General features: G+C 49.6%; 1 protein-coding gene across 1 annotated transcript in view; it reads right to left on the minus strand.

Annotated features, from left to right (window-relative positions):
- SEMA5B (semaphorin 5B) overlaps positions 1–21209 on the minus strand; it is a 122414-nt gene that overhangs the window by 19388 nt on the left and 81817 nt on the right. The window contains exons 2-4 of the mRNA XM_080655451.1: positions 19732–19946; positions 14149–14248; positions 8844–8889 (exon numbers count right to left, since the gene is read on the minus strand). Coding sequence (XP_080511577.1) covers positions 8844–8889; positions 14149–14248; positions 19732–19885 — 300 coding nt within the window. The 5' untranslated portion in view covers positions 19886–19946. The remainder of the gene's footprint in view (positions 1–8843; positions 8890–14148; positions 14249–19731; positions 19947–21209) is intronic.

Genomic DNA, 21209 nt, shown 5'->3' on the forward strand with positions numbered 1-21209 from the left:
GCAATGTCAACAGCTCTGGTGTGTGGCTTTTTAAAGATATCTGGATTCCATGTATAAATATGAACTGCCTACCTGTCCGGGGAGCGGGAGCCCTGAGCAAGCAGCTCTCCTGTCCAAACGGGGAAAATAAAACAACACCTCTTCTGATTTCTAACAAAGCTCCTTCTAGCTGTGCAGTCACTGCCTGCTGGGGTCTGGGGGCCCGGGTGTGAGAGGGCAAGAAGGGTGCCTAGAGGGGGGCAGGGCTGCTCTCTACTTTCCAGATTGCAGCCTCCCACAGGCCCAAGATGGTTGCTTTGTGGGGCCGAGGGAGGGCTGACTTCCTGGATTCAGGAGCAGTGACAAGTTTGGCCATGCCTTCATCAGACGAGCGGGCTGGGCTCATCCTGCCAGGCCAGGCCAGGGGCTCAGGGGAAGGACAAATGACCCCTGGCATCTAGCCACATTGCTGTGGGGTTCATTTGGACAGAAACCAGAGAGCCACTGTCATCCTCAGGGCCCCAGCAGCGCCCAGGCTGAGCCTGATGTGAGAAGAAAAAAGGAACATAGACAAGAAACCTCAGGGCCTTGTGGGTAGAAAAGCGCAGTGACTCACACACTTTGCACATGTCCAGGCCTAAAACTCCGGAACGTGGGTGGCTGTGGGGGAGTGTGTGGGCAAAGGGCCTCACTGGGGCCTTGGACCCTCAGCACAAGGGCACTTTGAAGGGGTTAGGCTTGTTCCTAAGGGGGTGGGAAGCTCATTGGGTGGGGGCAGGTGTGTTCAATCAAAAGGAGTTACAGTCACCCTGGGCTGAACTTCAGGACAAACACTGTGCCAGGGACTTGACACGCCTCCTCTTTGATCCTCAGCACAGCCGGTGAAACACGCAGCCTCCTGCTCATTTTACAGGTGAGGAAAAGGAAGCTCAGAGAAGCGGAGCAATATGCCCAAGGTCACAAAGCTAGTAGGCAACAAACCCGAGATGCAAACTCAGACAACAGACACCAGCGCTCAGCTCTCTCTGCTGCATCCTACAGCCTCTCACAGCGAAAAGATTTCTCAAACCAAAAGCTAGAGCAGATGGCCTGCAGAGAATATGTATATTTATAATGATAACAGCATAGAACGGGCTTGCGTCATTTATTTTATTTAAAAATTATTTTTATCAAAGTAACGATGCACAGAGTTGAAAAAGTTAAATAGTATGAAAAATTTACTTAAATAAGCTCAAGTAGCCTACTCCTCTCACACCCCGACCCCATTTCTCAAGGTCAACTATTCCTCTGTGTGTGTTTAATTCAGTTTCTAAAAAATATGCGTCAACCTCAGACTTCATCTTCTGACTTCTTCTGCTATGGAGGTGAAGATTTCCCCCACTTACTCATCCCCATCTCTCCTACCTCAAAGCACACATTCTTTTTGCCCTCCTCATCTTCCCATTACAATTCTGTAACATTAATTATTTAATCTTTTAGTGTGATAGTAATTTAATTAAAAATCAACATCGGTATTTAATTATTATTATAAATATGTAAAAATTGTTCACTACTACCAACTTAATACCCCAGATTGCATCATTGATTGTAATATGAACCACTAAGAAAGAATATATGCTGCCAAGCCTTTATTACTTAAATTTTTAATGTAAATTTATTGAGAGTGCTCTTATTTAGACATTTTAAATCATATATCGGTATTGTGCATACAAAAAAGAAAAATGTAAGTAGAACTGAGTATCCTTAAACTTTCTCTGAATTCATAGTTCATCTCGTCTGAATCACTTTTCTGTTCCGTTGTCAGCGCTCATTTTTGTTGCTGTTGTTTGCTTGTCTTGGCGTCTCATTCTTTGAACTACCCAGGGTATCAGTGATACAGCAATTCTTAAAGAACGTTCCACTCTGTTCTCCAGATTTTTCTTTCAAGCTATTGACCCCATCCTGCAAGATTGGATGCTGGCACTTTCTTGATCTTACCAGAAGGTGCTCACAGAAGGTCTTTTGACAAACCAGGACTCCTATTCCCTCCTCAGATCATCTGCAAATGGTTTGTGGACTAAAATGCCAATTGGTTGGTGGTGTAGAATCGGAACACGGGAATGATGACCAAGTTCAGGCACAGGCAATGACAACTCCATCAGGACTGCAGTCTGGCCACAGGGACTGTAGGATGCCTTCGATGGAGAGATGTGGCCTGATTTTAGACCCTTTAAAAATGTGAAAATGTGCATCTGAGAATCAAGGAAATTTGCCTATTCTGATGAGGTTTCCTTTCTTGACCAGCTTTTTGTTTTTTCCTGAATGGAATAATTATCTTGGATAATTTTCTTCATCTGCTTGTTTTGCAAATTACTAATTTCCCCCAAATGCTCAACAGGTGTTACAAACCCCTCTTGATATTGTTTGCTAACTGCACACACAAATGGTTCAGATAATCTATGAGTCCCCATCCTCTTCCTCCTGCCCAAGTGTGGACGGAAGCCTCCTGCTTGCCTGTTCACCTGGGACGTACCTTCTCTCCTCTCCTGCTCGCTGAATCCCATGTTTCCCTCTTTCTTGATTTACGTGCTTATTTTGGTGGAGCACATCTTCAGTATCTTCCTAAGGAAAGGAATACGGTAGGTCAATTTTTAAAAATTCTTGCATGTCTGATTCAACCTATCTTCATACTTGATTGACAGTTTTGATATAGATTTTTAGGCTGAAAATAATTTTTCACTCAGAATTTCAAAGGCAGTTATTCCTCCATTGTCTTCTAGAATCCAGGATGGCTATTCAGAAGTCTGGTGTGAGTCTCATTCCCCATCTTTGGCAGTGAGCATTTTCTTTAGGCTCTGGGAGCTTTTAGGATCTTCTCTTTGATAACCGAATCCTGACTTCCACACGAATGTGCCTTAGTGCACGTCTCTTTTGGGAACTCAGTCAGTTCTTTCAGTGTAATGGCTCATTCATCCTCTGTTTTGGCAAATTTTCTCAGGTTATTTTGTCCTTAATTTCTTCCTCACCTTTTTCTCTGTTCTCTTTTTCTTATTAATCCAATCCACTGTTGGTCTTTGTATATTTATCATCTAGTTTTCTGTTATTTCTCTCCTGTTTTTCATTTCTTGTTTTATAGTTGTTCTTGTTCTAATTTCTGGGAGATTTTTCTTCAATGTTATCTTCTAAATTCAAATTTTATTTCCACAATCATATTTTTAATTTCCATATTCTAACTTAATGTTTTATGTAACAAGATATATTTTTATATCTCAGAAGAGTCTAATTATTTTTTTCTAATTAATTTTTTAATGTTTTCTTTTAGTTCTTGCATTGACCCTGTTTCTAACAGCTTCCTTCACTCTGTTTGCCTGTTTGTTTCGATCTTTCTCTTTCACTTTAGGCTTTCCTCAAATGTCTGGGGATTTTTGACTGTTTATATTAGAAAATAAATCTCTAACCATTTCCCACTGAAAGGAACAAAGACTTCTTAGAGCAATGGCTTATTCCAGGGAATGTGCAAGGTAAGCCTGAAACATTTCCTTTATAAATAGCAAGGATGCAATCACAGATGATTGGCATCATCATGTCAAAGGACCAAGGATCCAACTTGAAGCAGCCCCCTAGTGGCAAAAGATGGGATAGTCATGCAATGGATAGATAACAATGTTTAAAGCATCGAGTCTGTAATAATAATAACAAAAGAATACAATTAATTGATCACCATTGACAAATACTATCAACTGGTAAATAAAGACAGAGTATCAAATATTTATTCTGCCTTTCCTATATGACTATAATTGGGTAACCAAATAGTAGATGAAGAGAAGTATCTCTTTGCAGAAGTCGTCCAGCTAATACATTACAACGCCAAAAGAATTAATGGATCCAGGAAACAATCATCAGTAGTTGCTAATATAAAAAAACACACGGAGAAAATCAGATACTAATCTTTAAAAATATTCAATAACACCTATAAAGTAATCTTGCGGGAACCTAAATGGAATAAAGTCTTTAGCTCTAACAATCGATTTACAGATGATACAGGGCATAGGGGAAGTTATGCTTGGATTGCAATCAGCAAAATCCAGACTGTGGGAAACTCTGTAGGACACATGACCAGGTTTCTTCAATAAATAAATTGCACAAAGAGAGGAAGAGGAGAAACATTGTTCAAGTCTCAAACCCCATCAGTGTCCTCCCCTTTCCTGGAGTCTCCAAATTTGGAGCCTCACCAGTTGGTCTTTAGAGAAAGGGTCTTAGTCTTTCTTTGTTGGGAGAGGGGTAAAATGGAGGAAGGGATGGCTGTGTGGAATGGGACAGGAGATCTGGGTTCCAACCTCTCAATTTTGAGAATTTCAACCATTCCCCCCTTTTAGGCTTGCACCTCATCCTCACAGTCCACAACATCTGACACCCAATTTCTAAGCCTTCTGGGAGTCTGCCGTATCCCCTCTGTAACTCTTCTGATAAATCAGTTTCGATTGCTCCATCCACTCTCCATCTCCCCAGAATGCAGTTAATCTCTTGTCCACTGACGTCTCTTTTGTCCTGTCATTGTGCATCTATGCCTTTAAAATCTGTCAATGTCCTTTAATGGAGTTTTACGAAGGAGTCCAGATAGACATGTTTGGTCAATCTGCCACACATAGTGCTTTAAACTGGGACTGTCCCAGAAATTCCAGGATGGTGATCTCTAGCAGCAGAATAACTGCATGGTTTTCAGCTACGGGAGAGAGCAGGTGAGACAGCCAGGAACTGAGTAATCTCCTTGCAGACTCAGCAACTCCCCTGGACACCAGAGACAATGGCTGAACATTAAGACATCTTCTGAGTGCTCAGCAGAGTTTAGATTTCAAACAACTCTAGAGCTTCCAGACTAGCTTGGAGAATGTGGAGGTAACTAGGCGAGAGCTCAGAATCAGCCTCACCATGTGCCCAGGCCCGGACTGGACCCAGCCCCGGACCGGACCCAGCCCCGGATGCGTTCCGATGTGTCTGTGCATTTCAGTCCTCATTTCTGCACTTGCAGGACACCTGGCAGCCCGAGATCAGAAAGCCATTGCAACTAGACCTCCAGCCACGCCATGCTCTGGTCTCATCACTCAGCTCCTAATTGCCAAACCCAACTTAGCTCATCATACAGCCGCCCCTGACACTGCCGACCACTTGCCACCTTTCCTTTCCCCAGGCCAGTTTATTACATCACACTGATAAATAACATCACAGGTGAGCTTATTTGATTTCTCCACTCCCTTCGAAAGCGTGTGTGTGTGTGTGTGTGTGTGTGTGCACACTCTGCCCCTCCCACCCACGCCCCTCCATTCAGTGCTTGGAGACTGGAGGAGACTGGGGTATTTTGATTTGCCTTAATGAGAGATAGTTCACACAAACTGTTTAATAAGGGGTAGGCACTCAAACGTCCTTTTAATGGACACTGGTTTGCATGAACTGTTTGCACTTAGATTTTTCTTTAAGGGATATTAATTATTTAAACTATTGATAAAGCACTGAGTGTTAAAGTTTGGTTAAAGCGTGCCCTGGGGCCATGTGGGAGGAGCAGTGGGCTGTAATGGAGAGTCACGTTATAGCCATGAGGACCCCAGGCCGTTGGAGAGTCAAGGAAGCTGGGCCGGTTGGAGTGCAGCTCATTTTCAGCACTTGTTTGCTGTGAGCCACCTGTGGTAGCAGATTTGGGGACTGAACGTTTACAAGCAGGGACCTGAAGCCTCCTTGGGCAATGGCAGGGAGCTGCCTCGCTGGAGTCGGGACTTTCTCACCAGGCCTGGTGGCCAGCGGCTGAGGTCTGCCGCCAGCCTATTTGAGAGAACGCTGGACAGCCCACTCCAACTTCTCTCATTCTCTCTGCCTTGTGACCAGATGGTACCCCTAAGGTGGGGACAGGGACATGCAATGGAATTACTTTTCTTTTTAGTTTCATTGGGAAGAATTTAGTCTGAATTCCAGAGATCAGGCTCCAAAGAGACAACCTAAAAAGATGGTAAAACTAATTCCTGGTGTACTTGGGGCTGGTTTGCAGAGCCCTCAGAGAGCCCCCCGAAGCTGAGCCTGCCCTCAGCACAAGTTGTGGGCTCGCCTAAGATATCTTCCCGTGGCTAAGATCAACGTGGCGTTGGACGAACCAAACCGCAGGCCTGGTCATCAACCCAGAGAGTCTAACATCTGATAAGGTACAGACCCAGAAATGGGCGCCAGCTTCAAGGACACCTGGGGAAGCCAAACCAGTTGGGCAGCACCTACAGAAAAGGCCTCCTTGACATCCTGGAATAGGCTGCACATTGAGCTTTTACAAATCCCAGTGCCTGGCTGGACCCCAGACCAATTAAATGAGTCTCTGAGGGTGGGACCGAGGCATCACTATTTTCTAAAGCTCCTCTGGTGATCCCAGTGGACAGCTGTGGGAGAACCGCTGCCTGGAGTCAGGCGAGCTCTGTGTCCATCCTGATCTATGCTACTCAGCTATGCAAGCCAGAATCCTGGATGGCACCGCTGTGGCCCAAGCCTTCCTAAGCTCTCCAGCACTGCCAGCTTCCCCAACAACAGGGATCACCTTCATGCAGAAGACAGTGTGCCTGGTGCCCCCTGGTGCTGTGACCCTGTGTGATTCTGCCGCCTGCCGACCTCTTCCTCCCTCTGCTCTCCACTCCCACTCGGCTGCCTTAGTTCAGCTCTCCCCATCACTAGTATGGACTATTGCACTTGAGTCCTAACTGGCTTCTCCACTTATTCATCTCTACACTGGGCCAAGAGGTCAAAATACCAAATCTACTTCTCCGCTTTAAACCCTTTGAGGAGCCCCTAGTGCCTTCAAAATAAAACATGGACCTCTCTGCTCAGCAATGAAGACCCTCTGCAACGTGGCCTCTGTCTCTCCTGGGCGTCGTCTTCCACCCTCATCCCACTCACACCCCATGATCCTGCCACACCAGACCCCTCGGTGCTCCACGCTGTTTCACATCTGTGCCTCCTCCTTAGCTGCCTGGCAACCCCCATCCTTCAAGCTCCAGCCCACGGGCAGCTCTTGCAAAGCCTGTGCAGACCCTGCTGGGCCACCACTACACCCAGCACAAACCCCTCCCTGCAGTCTTCCCCCAGCACTGCCATTCATTTTGCACATCTGTCTCTCTTCCCACCTTTAGCCACTTCACTCCTCCCAGAAGACCTTCATTTGCAGGCCATGGGAACCTAATAAAAAGCCACTGCCTGAGCTCAGGGCAGCACCCCTGGATCCACTTCCCCCACCCACTGTGAATCGCCTCTGCACAGGCTCCCCCAGACCCTGACCTGCTGGGCTTGGCATCTATCACTCATCATCTTCTCCTGGCTGTCCTGTGACCGGAGGGTCGGAGACGCTGCTTGTCTTACTGCCCTTCTGCCCCAGCTCAGTTTGGATACACAGCAAGTGCTGAACGAATACTTGATCACTGGGGGACGAACAAGCCTCCTGGACACGAGGACTGGGACTGCCAAGAGAAAACTAGGCCCTGGGCGGGCTGCTTGTGACTGAGCTGGGCAGCCACAGGATGCTGCCTCTGGGACGTCCTCTGCCTTGCTCCAGCCCAGGTTCCAGTGCACTTAGGGAATGAGGGCCTTCTCACCCAGGGCACTTAGGGAATGAGGAAAGAGAATCATTTATGGTCCCTTATATACGTGCTCCTTGAGGCAAGGGATGGAGCCTGATTCACCTTTGGATCTTAAATGCCTGGGATCATGCCTAGGACTGGAGCTGGGCTTTAGCAGGTATTCAACAACGTTTATTGTGGCTGGTTAGATGGATGGATGGGTGAGTTGGCCGGTAAGGGTCTGGACTGAAGGATAGATCTTTGCTGTTCCCTTCAACCTCCCCTCTGGAAACCAGCGGCAATGGCCCGTGGGGTGTAGACCCAGGTGAAACAAGAAAAAAACCGGACCAGAATGTCACACCAGCTCACCAAGGAGGTCTCCCCTCTCCCAACTGGCCTCTGCAGTGAAACCGTATACCAAACTGACTAATTGCTCGTACCATTCTCTAGTTCTACACATCACTCATCAACTTCTTCGGGCTGTAGTGTGAGACCAGAGGGTTGGAGACGCTGCTTGTCTTACTGCCCCTCTGCCCCAGGTGAGTTTGGACACACAGCAAGTGCTGAATGAATACTTGATCCCTGGGAGACGAGCAAGCCTCCTTGGACAGGAGGACGGGGGCTCTCCCCTCACTGAAGAAGAGATGGCCGCCCTTTCTCTGGAATGTTCAGCCCCTGCAGAGATGGTGTGGCATCTTGTTTCTCAATCTGGGATAAATGTTCTGGGTCAAGAAGGCCCATTAAAACACCTTCTCACCCAGGGCACTTAGGGAAGGAGGCGTGGGGCGTCCTTGGCAGTAAATAACTAACAAGTCACAGCTCAGTGAAGCTGCTGGGTGAGGAGGGGTTACTCAGGCCAGGCTAAGAAAGGAACCAGGGGCGTCCTGTCCCTTGAGGCCCAAATTCAGAGGCCTTCCTGTGGATTGAGGCGTTGGACTTAGAAGGACCAACCAGCCCCGTTTTGCCAGTCCTGCCCTGGTTTTAGCACTACAGGCCCAGCACCCTGAGGCTCTTCAGTCCCAGGCAAGCAGGGACAGGGTCACCGAGCTCTGGAGCTCCTTTCCTCTCCTCCTTGCAGGAAGGGGCCCTGTGCGTGCCTTCCTGTTTATGTGGCCTCACCCCCACTTCCAATGATCTTCCCAGCAATCACCTTGACAGCCAGGGAGAGTCCATGGCCAGTGAGAAGAGCCCGGGGCTCCTGTTTTCCATGCTAGGGGTTAAATTGTGAATCTTGCTCTTTGCGCTGCCCCAGCTGGGCTCCCAAATCCCAGGACATTATAGGGAAGGGAAGGGAAGCAAATGTACCTGAAGGAGGGAGACATTGGCAAGGCTGAGCCTGAAGAGGTAGTTCCTGTGAAAACAGAGACGGAAATCATCAGTCAAGCTGGGCCCGCAGGCCAGTCCCGGAGGCAGCTGCTCCTGCCTCACACGCCGGGGGCCAGACAGGTGCCAAGTGCAGAGGGTCTTCGGTAAGCGGACCCTCAAGGAGAGCTTCACTTCCCTTAGCTCATGGAATCCTCACAGCAGCCCCAGGAGTATGGAGAAAAAAAAAAAAAGCCATTTTACAGACGAGGAAACAGGTTGGGTAAATGGCCCCAGGATGAGTTAAAACCCAGACTTGTCTACTCTGGGCATCTGGCCACCCTGGCAGGTCCCGGGAAGAGCCTCCACCATTTTCCCACCCTGGAACCTGTTTCTGTTCAACTTAAAGCCTCCTGCAGCTCTTGCAGGCACCCAGACAGGCCACCTGCCTTCTCCCCTCACCTCCCTCCTGGACCCACTCCCCTCCTCAAACAGGCCAGCCATCTTTCCTGGCTCACACCACGGGCCCCTGGGGTCCTGTCTGCCTCCTCGCGTCCTGCAGTCAGTGACTCTGGGTCTGACTTTCCACGGCCACCTGCCTGGACCACCTGCTCCTCGTGCCCAGATCGCCCCCTCTGCCTCTTCACGATGCTCTTCCCCATGGGCTAGCCGGCACCAGGCTGCCAGACGCAGATTCCTCAAGCACCGTTGTCAGCAGATCAGCCTGCTGCTCAGAAACCTTAAGTGAGGAAATACGCCCACACAAAAACCGGCACGTGGACTGTGGGTAGCAGCTTTATTAACAATTGCCCAACCTGGAAGCAGCCGAGATGTCCTTTAGTAAGTGAATAGGTAAACAACCCGTGGTCCCCCTACAAAAGGGAATATTACTGAGCGCTAAACAGCAATGAGCTGTAAAGCTGTACCAAGACACAGAGGGACCTTAAATGCATATGACTAAATGGGAGAAGCCCATGTGAAAAGGCTACATACTGTCTGATTCCAATTACATGACATTCTGGAAAAGGCACAACTATGGGACAGTAAAGGGGATCCATGGTTGCCGGGAGTTGGTGGTGGGAGGGAATGGATGGATAGGCAGAGCACAGAGAATGTTCAGGGCTGTGAAAATACTCTGTGTGATGCCATAATAATGGATACATATCCTTATAAATTTGTCCAAACCCAGAGGATGCATACCACCAACAGTGCACCATAACATCATGTGCGGACATTGGGAGATAATGATGTGTCCATGTAGGTTCACCAGTTGTAACAAACTTACCGCTCCGATGGGGGAGACTGCACGTGTAGGGCTGGGGGTATACAGAAATTCTCTGTACCTTCCCATCAATTTTGCTGAACTTAAAACTGATCTAAGAAAAAGAGTCTTGCCCAGCCGGCGTGGCTCAATGGTTGAGCGTCGACCTATGAACCAGGAGGTCACAGTTTAGTTCCCCATCAGGACACATGCCCGGGTTGCGGGCTTGATTCCCAGTGTGGGGCATGCAGGAGGCAGCCGATCAATAATTCTCTTTCATCATTGACGTTTCTATCTCTCTCTCTCCCTTCCTCTCTGAAATCAATAAAATATATATATATATTTTAAAGAGAGTCTTAACGATGATGTTACCTATTGAGCACAGTGTCAGGCTCTGCTGAAATTGCTTTGCCTGGATGCTGGAGCCACAAGGCCCCCTTGCATGGACCCAAGGGTGGCAGAACCACCGGTCTGAGGGCCACGTGAGAGTGCAGGTTCACAGCGTAGACCCTGCGACAGAGACGGGGGAGTCAGCTCAGCTGCTTGTGAGGGGCCTTCTGAGCACCTCAGCGTCTGCATCTAAAACGGAAGTGGCTGTCTTTCCTCTTTCACAGGGTGGTGAAGACAGGGCAGTGAATGGTAAGATGCATGTTAAGATGCTTTATTAATGTCAAGCAGATGTAAAATATTGGTTTTTCCCTAAGAGTTTTCGTTCCTTCTTACATCTTTGGTCATTCCTCTTTTTATTCCTGCAGTTTTTAGAAGTAATTGCTTTAGAAAGTTCTGGCATCCCTCAGCTGTGCGGGCAGAGAAATGAGGGGAAAGGTTGTGGAGTGGGCCAGAATGCGGAGGGGCCCTGCCAAATGAACCCAGGGCCTGGAGGAGACCGCTCACGCTGGGGACTCCTCTTCCCCAGCTCTGGCTGCTGGCCCGCCCCGCTCAGCTGCTCTGCTGTCCTGGCGGGCCTCACCAGTGACCTTGGCTCCAGGCTTCTGCTGCCCCTCCCCAGCCGCCTGCCCTGAAGAGCTGCCCCACCCCCTCCCTCCTGGCCTGGGGACAGATGGGCTGCGGCTGATGGCTCTGCCCCAGCTGCCTGCTAGGTAACACAGGCATCCAGTCACAGCTTTAAAGAATTAGGGGAAACATTGCATCACTTTTTTTTTATTTTTTTCATTTTTATCCCATCCAAAATCATTCATTACAATGTTGTCGAGGTCTCCTCTTCTGGGAGATGAGAACAGAGAGAAATCGCTGTAGCCTGACCCGCCCTAAATCCCTCAGGAAACAAGGCGGGGTGTAAAGGAGCAAAAACACGTCCCCTAGCCGGAATTCCAGAGGCCCAGGGCCTCAGAAGGGAGGAGAAATGTGACAGGCAGAAGAGGAGGAAGGAAAGTGACCGAAAGAGAGGGAGGAGAAAGAAGCCAAGGACCCACTTCGTTTGCTTCAAGAGATGGAAAGGGCAAGTCCAGAGCTGGTATCTCTCCCACCCCCTTCTCCCCCACCCCACCCCCGATCCTTGGGGCACAGCTAGGATTGGGTGGGGGGAAACCAAGGATAGGAAAAGATATGTGTCCACCGTGTGGGGGAGCCCCAGACTGGGTCAGGAAGAGCAGTGTGACCACAGGCAGGCAGGCACCTATCCTTCTGAGCCTCAGTTTCCGGGTCCATACAATGGGGCCACTCATAGAACACCATTCCTGGGGTTCTTGTGAAGATTAGATGCATCTTTACATACCTGAATGCCTACGTGTTTTAGATGCTTTACTACATACACGGTACGTAAGATGGTGCCTGGCGCACAGCCGGCGCAGGATGAATGGCAGCTTCTAAAATGTTTCTACACAGTCCAGAGCCAGACATCAGGATTTTAAAAAGTATATACGGAAAACAGACGGGACCTGAATGAGGTGGAAGGATCTTACCGGTCACCGTCCTGACTGGAATGTTGTGCGGCTGTTATGCAAGATGTTATCATTAAGAGAAACTAGGTGGAAGGCTTATGGATTGGGTCTCTGTGTTCTTACAACTGCATGTAAATCCATGAGTATCTCAAAATAAACAGCAGAACAATTATTCTCTGAGCTGGAAAATGAAATCCATACTCTTGCAGACTTGCACATGTACAGATCACTTCTGGGCAGACACACACACGCAGCGCAGGGCGTGCCTCCAAGGAGGGGTCCTGCTGGGAGTGCTGAGGGGTGGCCCTGCTCTTCACTGAATACTATTTGTACCTTCTGACTGTTATACCAGAACACGTAGCACCGATGCACTGTGACTAGTTCTTTTAAAAATAAAAATTAACCGGGCCGGAGTGGCTCAGTTGGTTGAGCTTCATTCTGTGCACTTTCGGAAGGTCACTAGTTCAATTCCTGGTCAGGGCACATACCTGGACTGTGGGTTTGATCCCCGGTAGGGGCACCTATGGAAGGCAAATAATCAATGTTTCTCTCTTTCTCTATCGCTTCCTCTCTCTAAGCATGTCCTCAGGTGAGGAATCAAAAAAAAAAAAAAAAGTTAGAAAATAAATAAAAATAAAAAGTGAAATGCGTTCAGCCCAGCTTCGCCATAGCCCTGTGAGGGTGACAGCACAGAGACTGTAACCCAGACCTGACAGATAAAGAAACTGAGGCTCCAAGGTGAAGATCAGCCCTAGCCAGTTTTTCTCAGTGGTCAGTGTCGGCCCTCAGACCGAAGGGTTGTGGGTTTGATTTCGGTCAAGGGCACGTACCTCAGTTGCAAGCTTGATCCCCAGTGCTGGTCGGGGCGTGTGCAGGAGGCAACCAATCAACGTGTCTTTCTCACGTTGATGTTTCTCTCCCTCTGTCTCTCCTCCTCCCTTCCACTCTCATTAAAAATCAATGGAAAAAAATATCCTCAGGTGAGGATTAAAAAAAAAAAAAAGTGAAGAAGATCACCCAGGACAAGAATGCAACTCCTCGGGTTCTAATCCAGAGCTCTGTCCTCACCTGCCCTTTTTCAGACAACGGTGAGGGGACGGGAACAGTCAGGAAAGCCCACACGTCAAGGCTGGTCAGCTACCTAGTGATCACCTTCCCCCGGCCCCAGAACAGCAGAATCAGGACCTCTGGGGTGGAGAGCGTCTGAAACACACCCCTGCAGCAGGAGGGGACAACGTGGACTGGCAGGACAAACTCGAGCGCTGGGCTCAGGGGACCTGGGTTCTGTCCTCATCACTGTTGTCATCTGGCTATATTATCTTGAGAAGGTCCCCTTGCCCTCAATAGGCCTCACTCTGCCTCTTCATGTTTATATCAAAGACAGTTGGATTAGTAGACCAGCGATTCTCAAACCTGAGTGTGATTCAGACTCGCCTGGAGGGGCTGCTGAAATGCAGGCTGCTGGCCCGCCCAGAGCTTCTGGTCGGGATGGAGCCCAAGGATTTGCATTTCTAACAAGTTCCCAGATGTTGCTGGTGTGGCTGGTCCATTCTTTGAGACCCACTGGAATCAACCATCTCTGAGCTCCCTTCCCCACCAGAACTCATGGTCTATAATTTTATAAGAATTATCTCTTCCTACTCCACCCCATAAAGTCCCCAAAAGTTCTCCCTAGAGCGTATTATCCTTTGGATACTGGCCCTGGACAGTGGGACTAAAGGAGGTCAGGTAACAGAGAAGCGAGGTCCTGCCTGAAAGAAGCACAAGGCCTATGTCCCGGAGTCCCAGGTGCAGGTGGCCGGCCGGCCAGCAGGGGGCTCCTGGGCACCTTCTCTGCACAGAGCTCCCAGGGAGGATGCCAGCTAGGCCGCATGGCAGGGACAGAGGGCAGGAGGAGGCCGCTCTGAGTAACTGCCAGCCACCGAGGTACATGGCTTGCTGAGATCTGGAGGTCCCTTCTCCACCCCCAACCCCAAATGCTTCCTTCTGTGGGAGAACAGACATTCAGGCACAGAGAGGACCTGGCTGAGAGGAACAGGGGCCCAGGACACGAGAATGCCCACAGTAGGCTCACCCCAAACAACATTCCCTCCACCCAATTCTAAGCTCCTGCACTCTTGACCCCAACCCTCCTGCACCATTTTACCTGGCTCCCACGATGAGCTGGTTCCTGGAGGGATCCAGAGCAAGCTGGGAGAAGTCTCGGGCTCCAGGGTAGGTGAAGTTAGAGACCCAGGGCTTCAGGTCTGGGAAGGGAGAGGCAGACATCCAGTTACCACTGACCAGGTTACCAGCTGCCCAGCACCGAACAGGAGAACGGAAGGGTGAAGCATCGGTCAGGGTGCAGTCAGGGTGCAGTGAGACAGGGGGCGCCAGGAGACCTGTGAGCAGCCAGCTAGGAGTGGGTAGGCAGCAGCGGTGGGGTGTTGTCACTGTCCCTGCTTTTTCCCTAGCTCAGAAAAGGGCTCTACCTGCCCCAGCTGCCGAAGGGAGACCTGTAGTCACCCTTGACTCCCTCAGACCCTCGCCAGCTGCATCAAACACGCTGGCAAATCCTACTGGTATACATCCAACTCTCTCTGAAACCCATCCATCTTGCCCTCTGCACCCCACCCCCCATCCAGCCTCCAGCAGCTCTAGCCTGGACTGGTGCCAACAGCCTCCTCACTGGCCTGGCGTCCACTCCTGCCCTTCCAGTCCATTTCCCATAGGGCAACCAGAATGATCTTTCCAAAATGCAAATCTCGTTGTGTCACTCTCCAGCTGGAGCCTGTAAAAGCTCCTGGAGAAAAAGTCCCAACCTGTGGCCCCACTGTCCCCCCAAGCCAGATGCCTGGCACAGTCATTATTTAGTGATCCATGGAAAGAATGATGCTTCATCTTTTACACCCCCCTTAGACTCTCCACCCAGCCACACTAAGCCAGAACACTGTGCACTTCTCCAATCCATTCCACAAGAGCCTGCACACTCTCGCACTTCTGTCCTCCCTACACCACCTCCTCCAAGAAGCCTTCCCTGTCTCCCCCAACCCAGAGTAAGGGGCTCCCATAGACCTCTACTGCCATCGAAGTCCCCATATCCTTGGGTGTCTATCCCAGTGGTTTGTCCTGGAGGACAGGGAAGATATTGCTTCTTGGATTGCCAGGCCTCTCCCAGCACTTGGCAGTGTTTGAATGAATATATGAATAATCCTCAGCTCCCTTCTGTACAAGAAGAATCGGGTTATCAGACAAGGCTCCACAGAGGGTGGGCGATCAGTGTCCATCCCTGTCTCCGAGGAAAGGTCTTCCCAGACAAGGCCAGAACTTTTCATGGGCATTGGATGGGCAGAGAGGAGACCATGCAGCCCTCTGGCTGGATGGCAGCGGTGTGGGAGGGCAGGCCTGGGGAACAGGACCCAGATGACTTCTGTGGAGGCCCACTTCTCCCACCTCAGTGCATGGCCTCCTAATAGCTGCCCCTCACCCCTGCCTCATGGATGGGAGGGAAATGACCAGTAAGAGAGAGCCTTGAGCAGAGGAACATTCATGCTGATGGGGTAAAGACAAGAGGGGAATGTGAAGCCCTGTGCTTTCTCCCCACAGCGCATTAGCAACTGGCTCACAGGAGGCCCAAAGGAGTGTGTATGTGTGTGTGTAATCCAAGGGAAATAAATCATTGCTCATTATCCCTCCACTACAGAGTAAAAGCAGCCCTTCATTTCTGCACAACAGGCAAACACTTAATCGTTCGCTGGAGAACTGGAGGTTTTACGAGTTGGATGTTTTTTAGAAAACTGTGTTATGCATAATTTAAAAAAATAAGAAAGAAATTCTGCAACAAAATGAAGCTAACCCCTTGGTTCTGCCTCTGCCCCCAGCAGGTGACTATGGATTGGCAACAATTGTCATGTAATTGCAATGACATTTTTGCAGTATCAGTACAAGAAGTAGATTTGCAGTCAGGTAGACTGGGTTTTTAGCTGACCTCAGGGCCACTCTCAGAAATCCTGGTAAGATATTATACTACCTTAGAGACTGAGCCAAGTGTCCTTTTCCTCCAGGAAGCTCTTCTGGATTACTTCCCCTCCAGCTGATTTTATTTTGGTCTACATTCTCTCTACCCTTTCTGTTCCATTCACATTGTATGTTATTATCACTCAATGTGCTCAAGTGTATTTTTGCGGGGGGAGGGGGGCAGGGAGCGGTGTGAAAGGGCTGGCCCATCAGACTGGGTGCTCTCCAAAAGTAGCAACTGGATCACACTTTAATTCTCTCCCCTTCCAACAGAGGTATTCCAGATGTGGGCAGCCAAACAGGGCAAGAGGTGGCATGCCTGGTCTGCAGCAAACCAGGAGGAACTTCATCTGGGGACTTCTCAGCCCAGTCTTTGCTTAGGTGGGCCCTTGGGGAGGAGGGAAGAGGGAGAGGAAACAGGGCAGGACAGGATGACAATTGGGGGGACTCAGGGGAGGGGCGGGTGGAGGCCCCTTCCAGTTTCTGTCCCTCTCCCCTAACACAGAAGGGGCCAACATGGGCAAAGGGGAAAGGGAGAGATGTGCAGCCCCATGATCCTGGGGAAGCCTTCTTGGGAAGGCAGCCAGCTTCCTCCGATTAAACAGGCAAAGAGGACCAGAGGGAGGGCTGTCTTTAAAACACCAAGCACGTCTGAGCTCCGTGTGCAGTGAAGGCTTTGGACAGCGTCTTTAAGAGAAAAATGACATTCTCCATGACGCGCCTGTGATTTTAATTATGTATAGTCAATTCAATTACCCACTTTGTGGATTAACCACTGCCAGTGTTAACTCCATATTGGCTTCTCCTGCTGCCTGGAAAGGCCATGCGTGGCGAAAGGAATACCGTGAGGGCCAAAGAGAAACACAGGTGGCCCTGGCTGGTTTGGCTCAATGGCTAGAACGTCAGTCTGCAGACTGAAGGGTCCTGGGTTTGATTCCAGTCAAGAGCACATGCCCAGGGTTGTGGGCTTGATCCCCAGTGGGGGGGAGGGGCGTGCAGGAGGGAGCCGATCAGTGATTCTCTCTCATCATTGATGTTTCTATCTCTCCCTCTCTGAAATCAATAAAATATATTTAAAATAAAATTATATATACATATATATATATTGAGAGAGAGAGAGAAAGAGAGAGAGAGAGACACACACACACACAGGTAGGCCCCCCCTTAAAAGAAACACACAGCAGAGAATGTAACCTTCCACAACAGGAGAATGTCAGACTGTGCACCTGGCAGCTCTCTGGGTACTGAGAGGTTATTCACAGATCAGTCAGGTGTCGGGGGAGAAGGAAACTCAGAGCTATGGGTTTGGAAACCTACAGATCGGTCAGAAATAAAGTGCAACATCTGAGGGAACCCTGGAAGCTGGGGGTTGTGCTGGGATGGATTGTGGCAACTTCTCTAGAACACGTTGTCACCCAGAAGACAGTCCATCACTAGTCCCCAGTGTGTACTCAGCCTTGCAAAAGGGTGTGGGGAGACAGCAGGACTGACTAGTCCTGGTCCAGGGCCAACTGCACTGGGGGCCGAAGGGGCGTGACATTGAAGAAGCAATGAGAGGTACGTGAGTAGCCAGAAGAGACTCTTGCTCACCTCCGAGGCCCCACAGGGTCCCATTCTGTGTCTGGCATCAAGCAGGACCAATGAAAAGTTAGTGAGTGGACAGGAAAAGCCAGAGCTGTCAGGAGGGGGAAGGAGGTGAGCTGGTGGAGGCCAGGAGGGCTGGGGAGGAGAAGCTGGGAGGACGTCACTCCGCAGGGCTGCCAGTCCCAGACGACAGACCATGTCCGCTTGCCCGGAAATAAGGGGATTCCTTGTGACTCCATGTCACCACCCATGCCACCCTGAGCCTCACCCCTCATTCTGAAAGAGGGTGCGGTGGCAAGTCAAGCAATTTACACGTGAAGATACAAAATGGTGTCAAGGAAGCCAGGAACTCAAGGAACGCATCTCCCACCCCCTGCCATCCCCACCCCCCACACAGAGCAGCCTGGCTGGGGGACAGAGGTTCCCTGCGCTCATTCCATTGTCCCTGCCCCAGAGTCAGCCAGTAGTGCCCTGAGAAGCCCTGAGAAGAAATGTCGTATTAGGAGCCGCCACAGGGGACCCCTCTGTGAAGGGGACAATCTTCAGCCCTCAGAATCCGGCTCCTCTGTCCCCCACTTGGTCCTTCCCTTCAGGGACAGCCACCAGCAGCACCTCAGGGGCCATCAGAAGTCTGAGGGTGTGCATGCTCGTTCTGTAGGCTTAAAGGGATTGCTAATTTACCATAATCCACTTAAGCCTTCAAAGCCTGGATCCCAGCTCAAGCAAGACAGAAAAAAACAGCACAGAGAAACCAGCTGGAAAACCTCCCCAAAACAGGAGACACGAGCAGCCCGCAGCTGGGAACCCCACACTTCTAAACGCCCCAGTCTTCCCCCTCCCAGCCCCCAACTCCTATTCATAGGGCTCCCCTGCCCCCAATCCCATGCCAGCCTCTGACTCATGGGTTTATTTTTCCGTGCGGGGTTCCATCTTTTTTTAAAAAAATATATTTTTATTGATTTCAGAGAAGATGGGAGAAGGAGAGAGAGAGACAGAAACATCCATGATGAGAGAATCATTGATCAGCTGCCTCCTGCACGCCCCCCACTGGGGATCAAGCCCGCAACCCAGGCATGTGCCCTTTACTGGAATTGAACCCAGGACCTTTCAGTCCGCAGGCCAACGCTCTATCCACTGAGCCAAACCAGCCAGGGCAATGCTGGTTTCCATCTTGCCCCTCCTGACAGGCTGTGGCACCCCAGAGGACGGGCTGCTCCTCCTCCTGCCTGGGCACCGGAGGGTGGAGCGCTCCGTCACTCTGCCTGGGCCCGGAGTCAGGAGGCTCTGACAAGTCTCTCTAACCCTCTGCACCTCGGCCCCGCATCTGTCAAAAGGGGTGGTAGCCTTGCCCTGCCTCCCAGCCAGGGTTACAGTGAAGGGGAGACAGGACAGGTGTTTATGAGACTTAAAAACCTGAGGACCCCTGAGACTACATCAGTGTGAGCTTCCACGAGGCAATGGATCCGAAGTATTGATGTGATGGTCACACCACCAGGGACCCCCACCCTGGCTCACAGGTCAGGGGAGAACATCCAGGAAGCTCCAGTATTTGTGTTTTTGCTTTGTTTTTAGATGATCATCAAACGTATATACTAATCTTAGAAACTCTTATTGAAAACTGATAGACCCTCAGCATATGGCCAGCGATTCACAAATCCCAGCTTGGAAAACACTTCAGTTGGATGCTCTCATGCCCTCCCTTGACAGACCAAAGGAGTTACTAGTCACCAGGGCCCCTTTCCCAGGGGGTTCCTAGGACCCCAAAGATGGGCATCCCTGCAGCCGTCTAGAGCAGGAGGCTTTGCAGAGATCACGAGGCACTTCTAAGGAGTGAGTCATCCTCATTCTCCCCCTCAGAAAAGCCAGGACGCAGAGCTCATGCTTCCAGGAGAGCCAGAGCTGAGAGACCGACCAGCCCTTGGCAGCCCACCCAGGGGGTCCACACCTCTTTCTCCAGCAAAGGAAGCCCAGAGAAGACCCCGCCTCCCAGATAAATATGAGAGAAGGGCCTGAACACATTGTCTGGAGACTAAAATCGGACCCATCCCGCCCATGGCTGCCGTCGTTACGCATCTCTGAATCGTAGGTGGGACTGCGTCCTTCTGGACATGGTCATTGCAGAAAGAACTGGGTGGGAAGCGTCTCTCACCTGCAAAGGCCACAGTGGGGTGTTCCCTCAAGGCGCACAGCTGCTGCTCACGGCTGGGATCGCTGGTGACATCCTGGGAGCTGGAGAGGCGGAAGACCAGCAGCACGAGGCTGGGCGGCAACAGGGTGGCAGCCAGGGGCCCCGGGAGCACCATGGTGGGCCCCTCTGGGTCCCGGCTCCCAGCGGCAGGCCCAGGCCGGCAGGCCGGGGAAGACCTGCAATGCAAACATTCAATCTCACCATGTGCTCCCTCAGCAAGGCCCACTTCTCCCAAGTTCCTCGTGGATGTCAGGGGCCCCACAGGTTTGGTTTTTGTTTGTTTAAATACATTTATGTTAGTTAGAGTTTATTCTGCTCTAGAAATACAAAGTTATAGATCATAGCTTGAAAGCTAATTTCCCTTGGAATGGTATTCTACACAAAACTGACAAATTATAGAGCTTTTTCTATTATGATCCCAAATGGCTTAAAATTTGTCTTAATGATAAAAGTGGTATCTTAGGGATTTTAATAAATGGAGCTAGGATGAATGAATAGCCAGTTATAAAAAGATAAATTTGGACCCATAACTTACACCTTATACTAGGAAAAATTCCAACTGGATAAAAGTGTAAATGCTAAGAATAAAACCAACAAATTCTAGAAGAAAATGTGGGCAGTAATCTTTATAACCTTGGAGTGGAAGAACCATGACTCAAAATCCAGAAGTTATTAAAGAAAATATTTAGCTACATAAAAACCACAAACTTCTGCATGCCTCCCTCTCCCACAACCCCCTCAAAAAAAGTAAACCCAAAAAATCCCCCCAAAACAATGTTAAACAAAATCAAAAGGCAAATAACAAACTGGAAAAATATTTGCAATTCATATCACAAAGGGGCTAATATTCCTGCTATGTAAATAACTCCTGGGAATCAAGAAGAAAAAAACCCAACAGTCCAGTAGAAAATGAATATAAATGCAAACCTGGCTTAAAAACCTGAATGACACTTATTCTCATTCAGAATAAGAGCAATGCAAATTAAAACTTAGCCTGAGATAACCTCTGCTCATCTCTCAGTTTAGCAAAAATCCAAGTTAGACCACTGCTGGTGAGGCTGTGGGAAAGGAGGCGCCCTCATGTACTGCTGGTGGGTGTGCAAAATGGCACAGCCCATGGAGGGGAATCTGGCCATATCTGGCAAAAACACAGAGGCGCTTACCCTTTGACCTAATTGTGGGAGTCTAGATCAGTGCTACTCAGAGTATGGTCCACAGACCAGTATGAACTCTGATGACTCTGTGTCAAGATTAATGCAGACATTGGAGAGTAAGTGTTTAAAAACCTTTAGAGTTATTTGACAGAATAATTTTCATGTCTATTGGATCTAATAACAAAATATTTGGGCTTGTATTTTGCAGGTTTTTTTTTTTTTTCAATTTACTTCTCTAGGGATTCACTTTTATTACATGATCATCCACCTGCAACAGGCTGAAAA

This window comes from Plecotus auritus (assembly GCF_963455305.1).
Source record: "Plecotus auritus genome assembly, chromosome: 2".
Taxonomy (NCBI): domain Eukaryota; kingdom Metazoa; phylum Chordata; class Mammalia; order Chiroptera; family Vespertilionidae; genus Plecotus; species Plecotus auritus.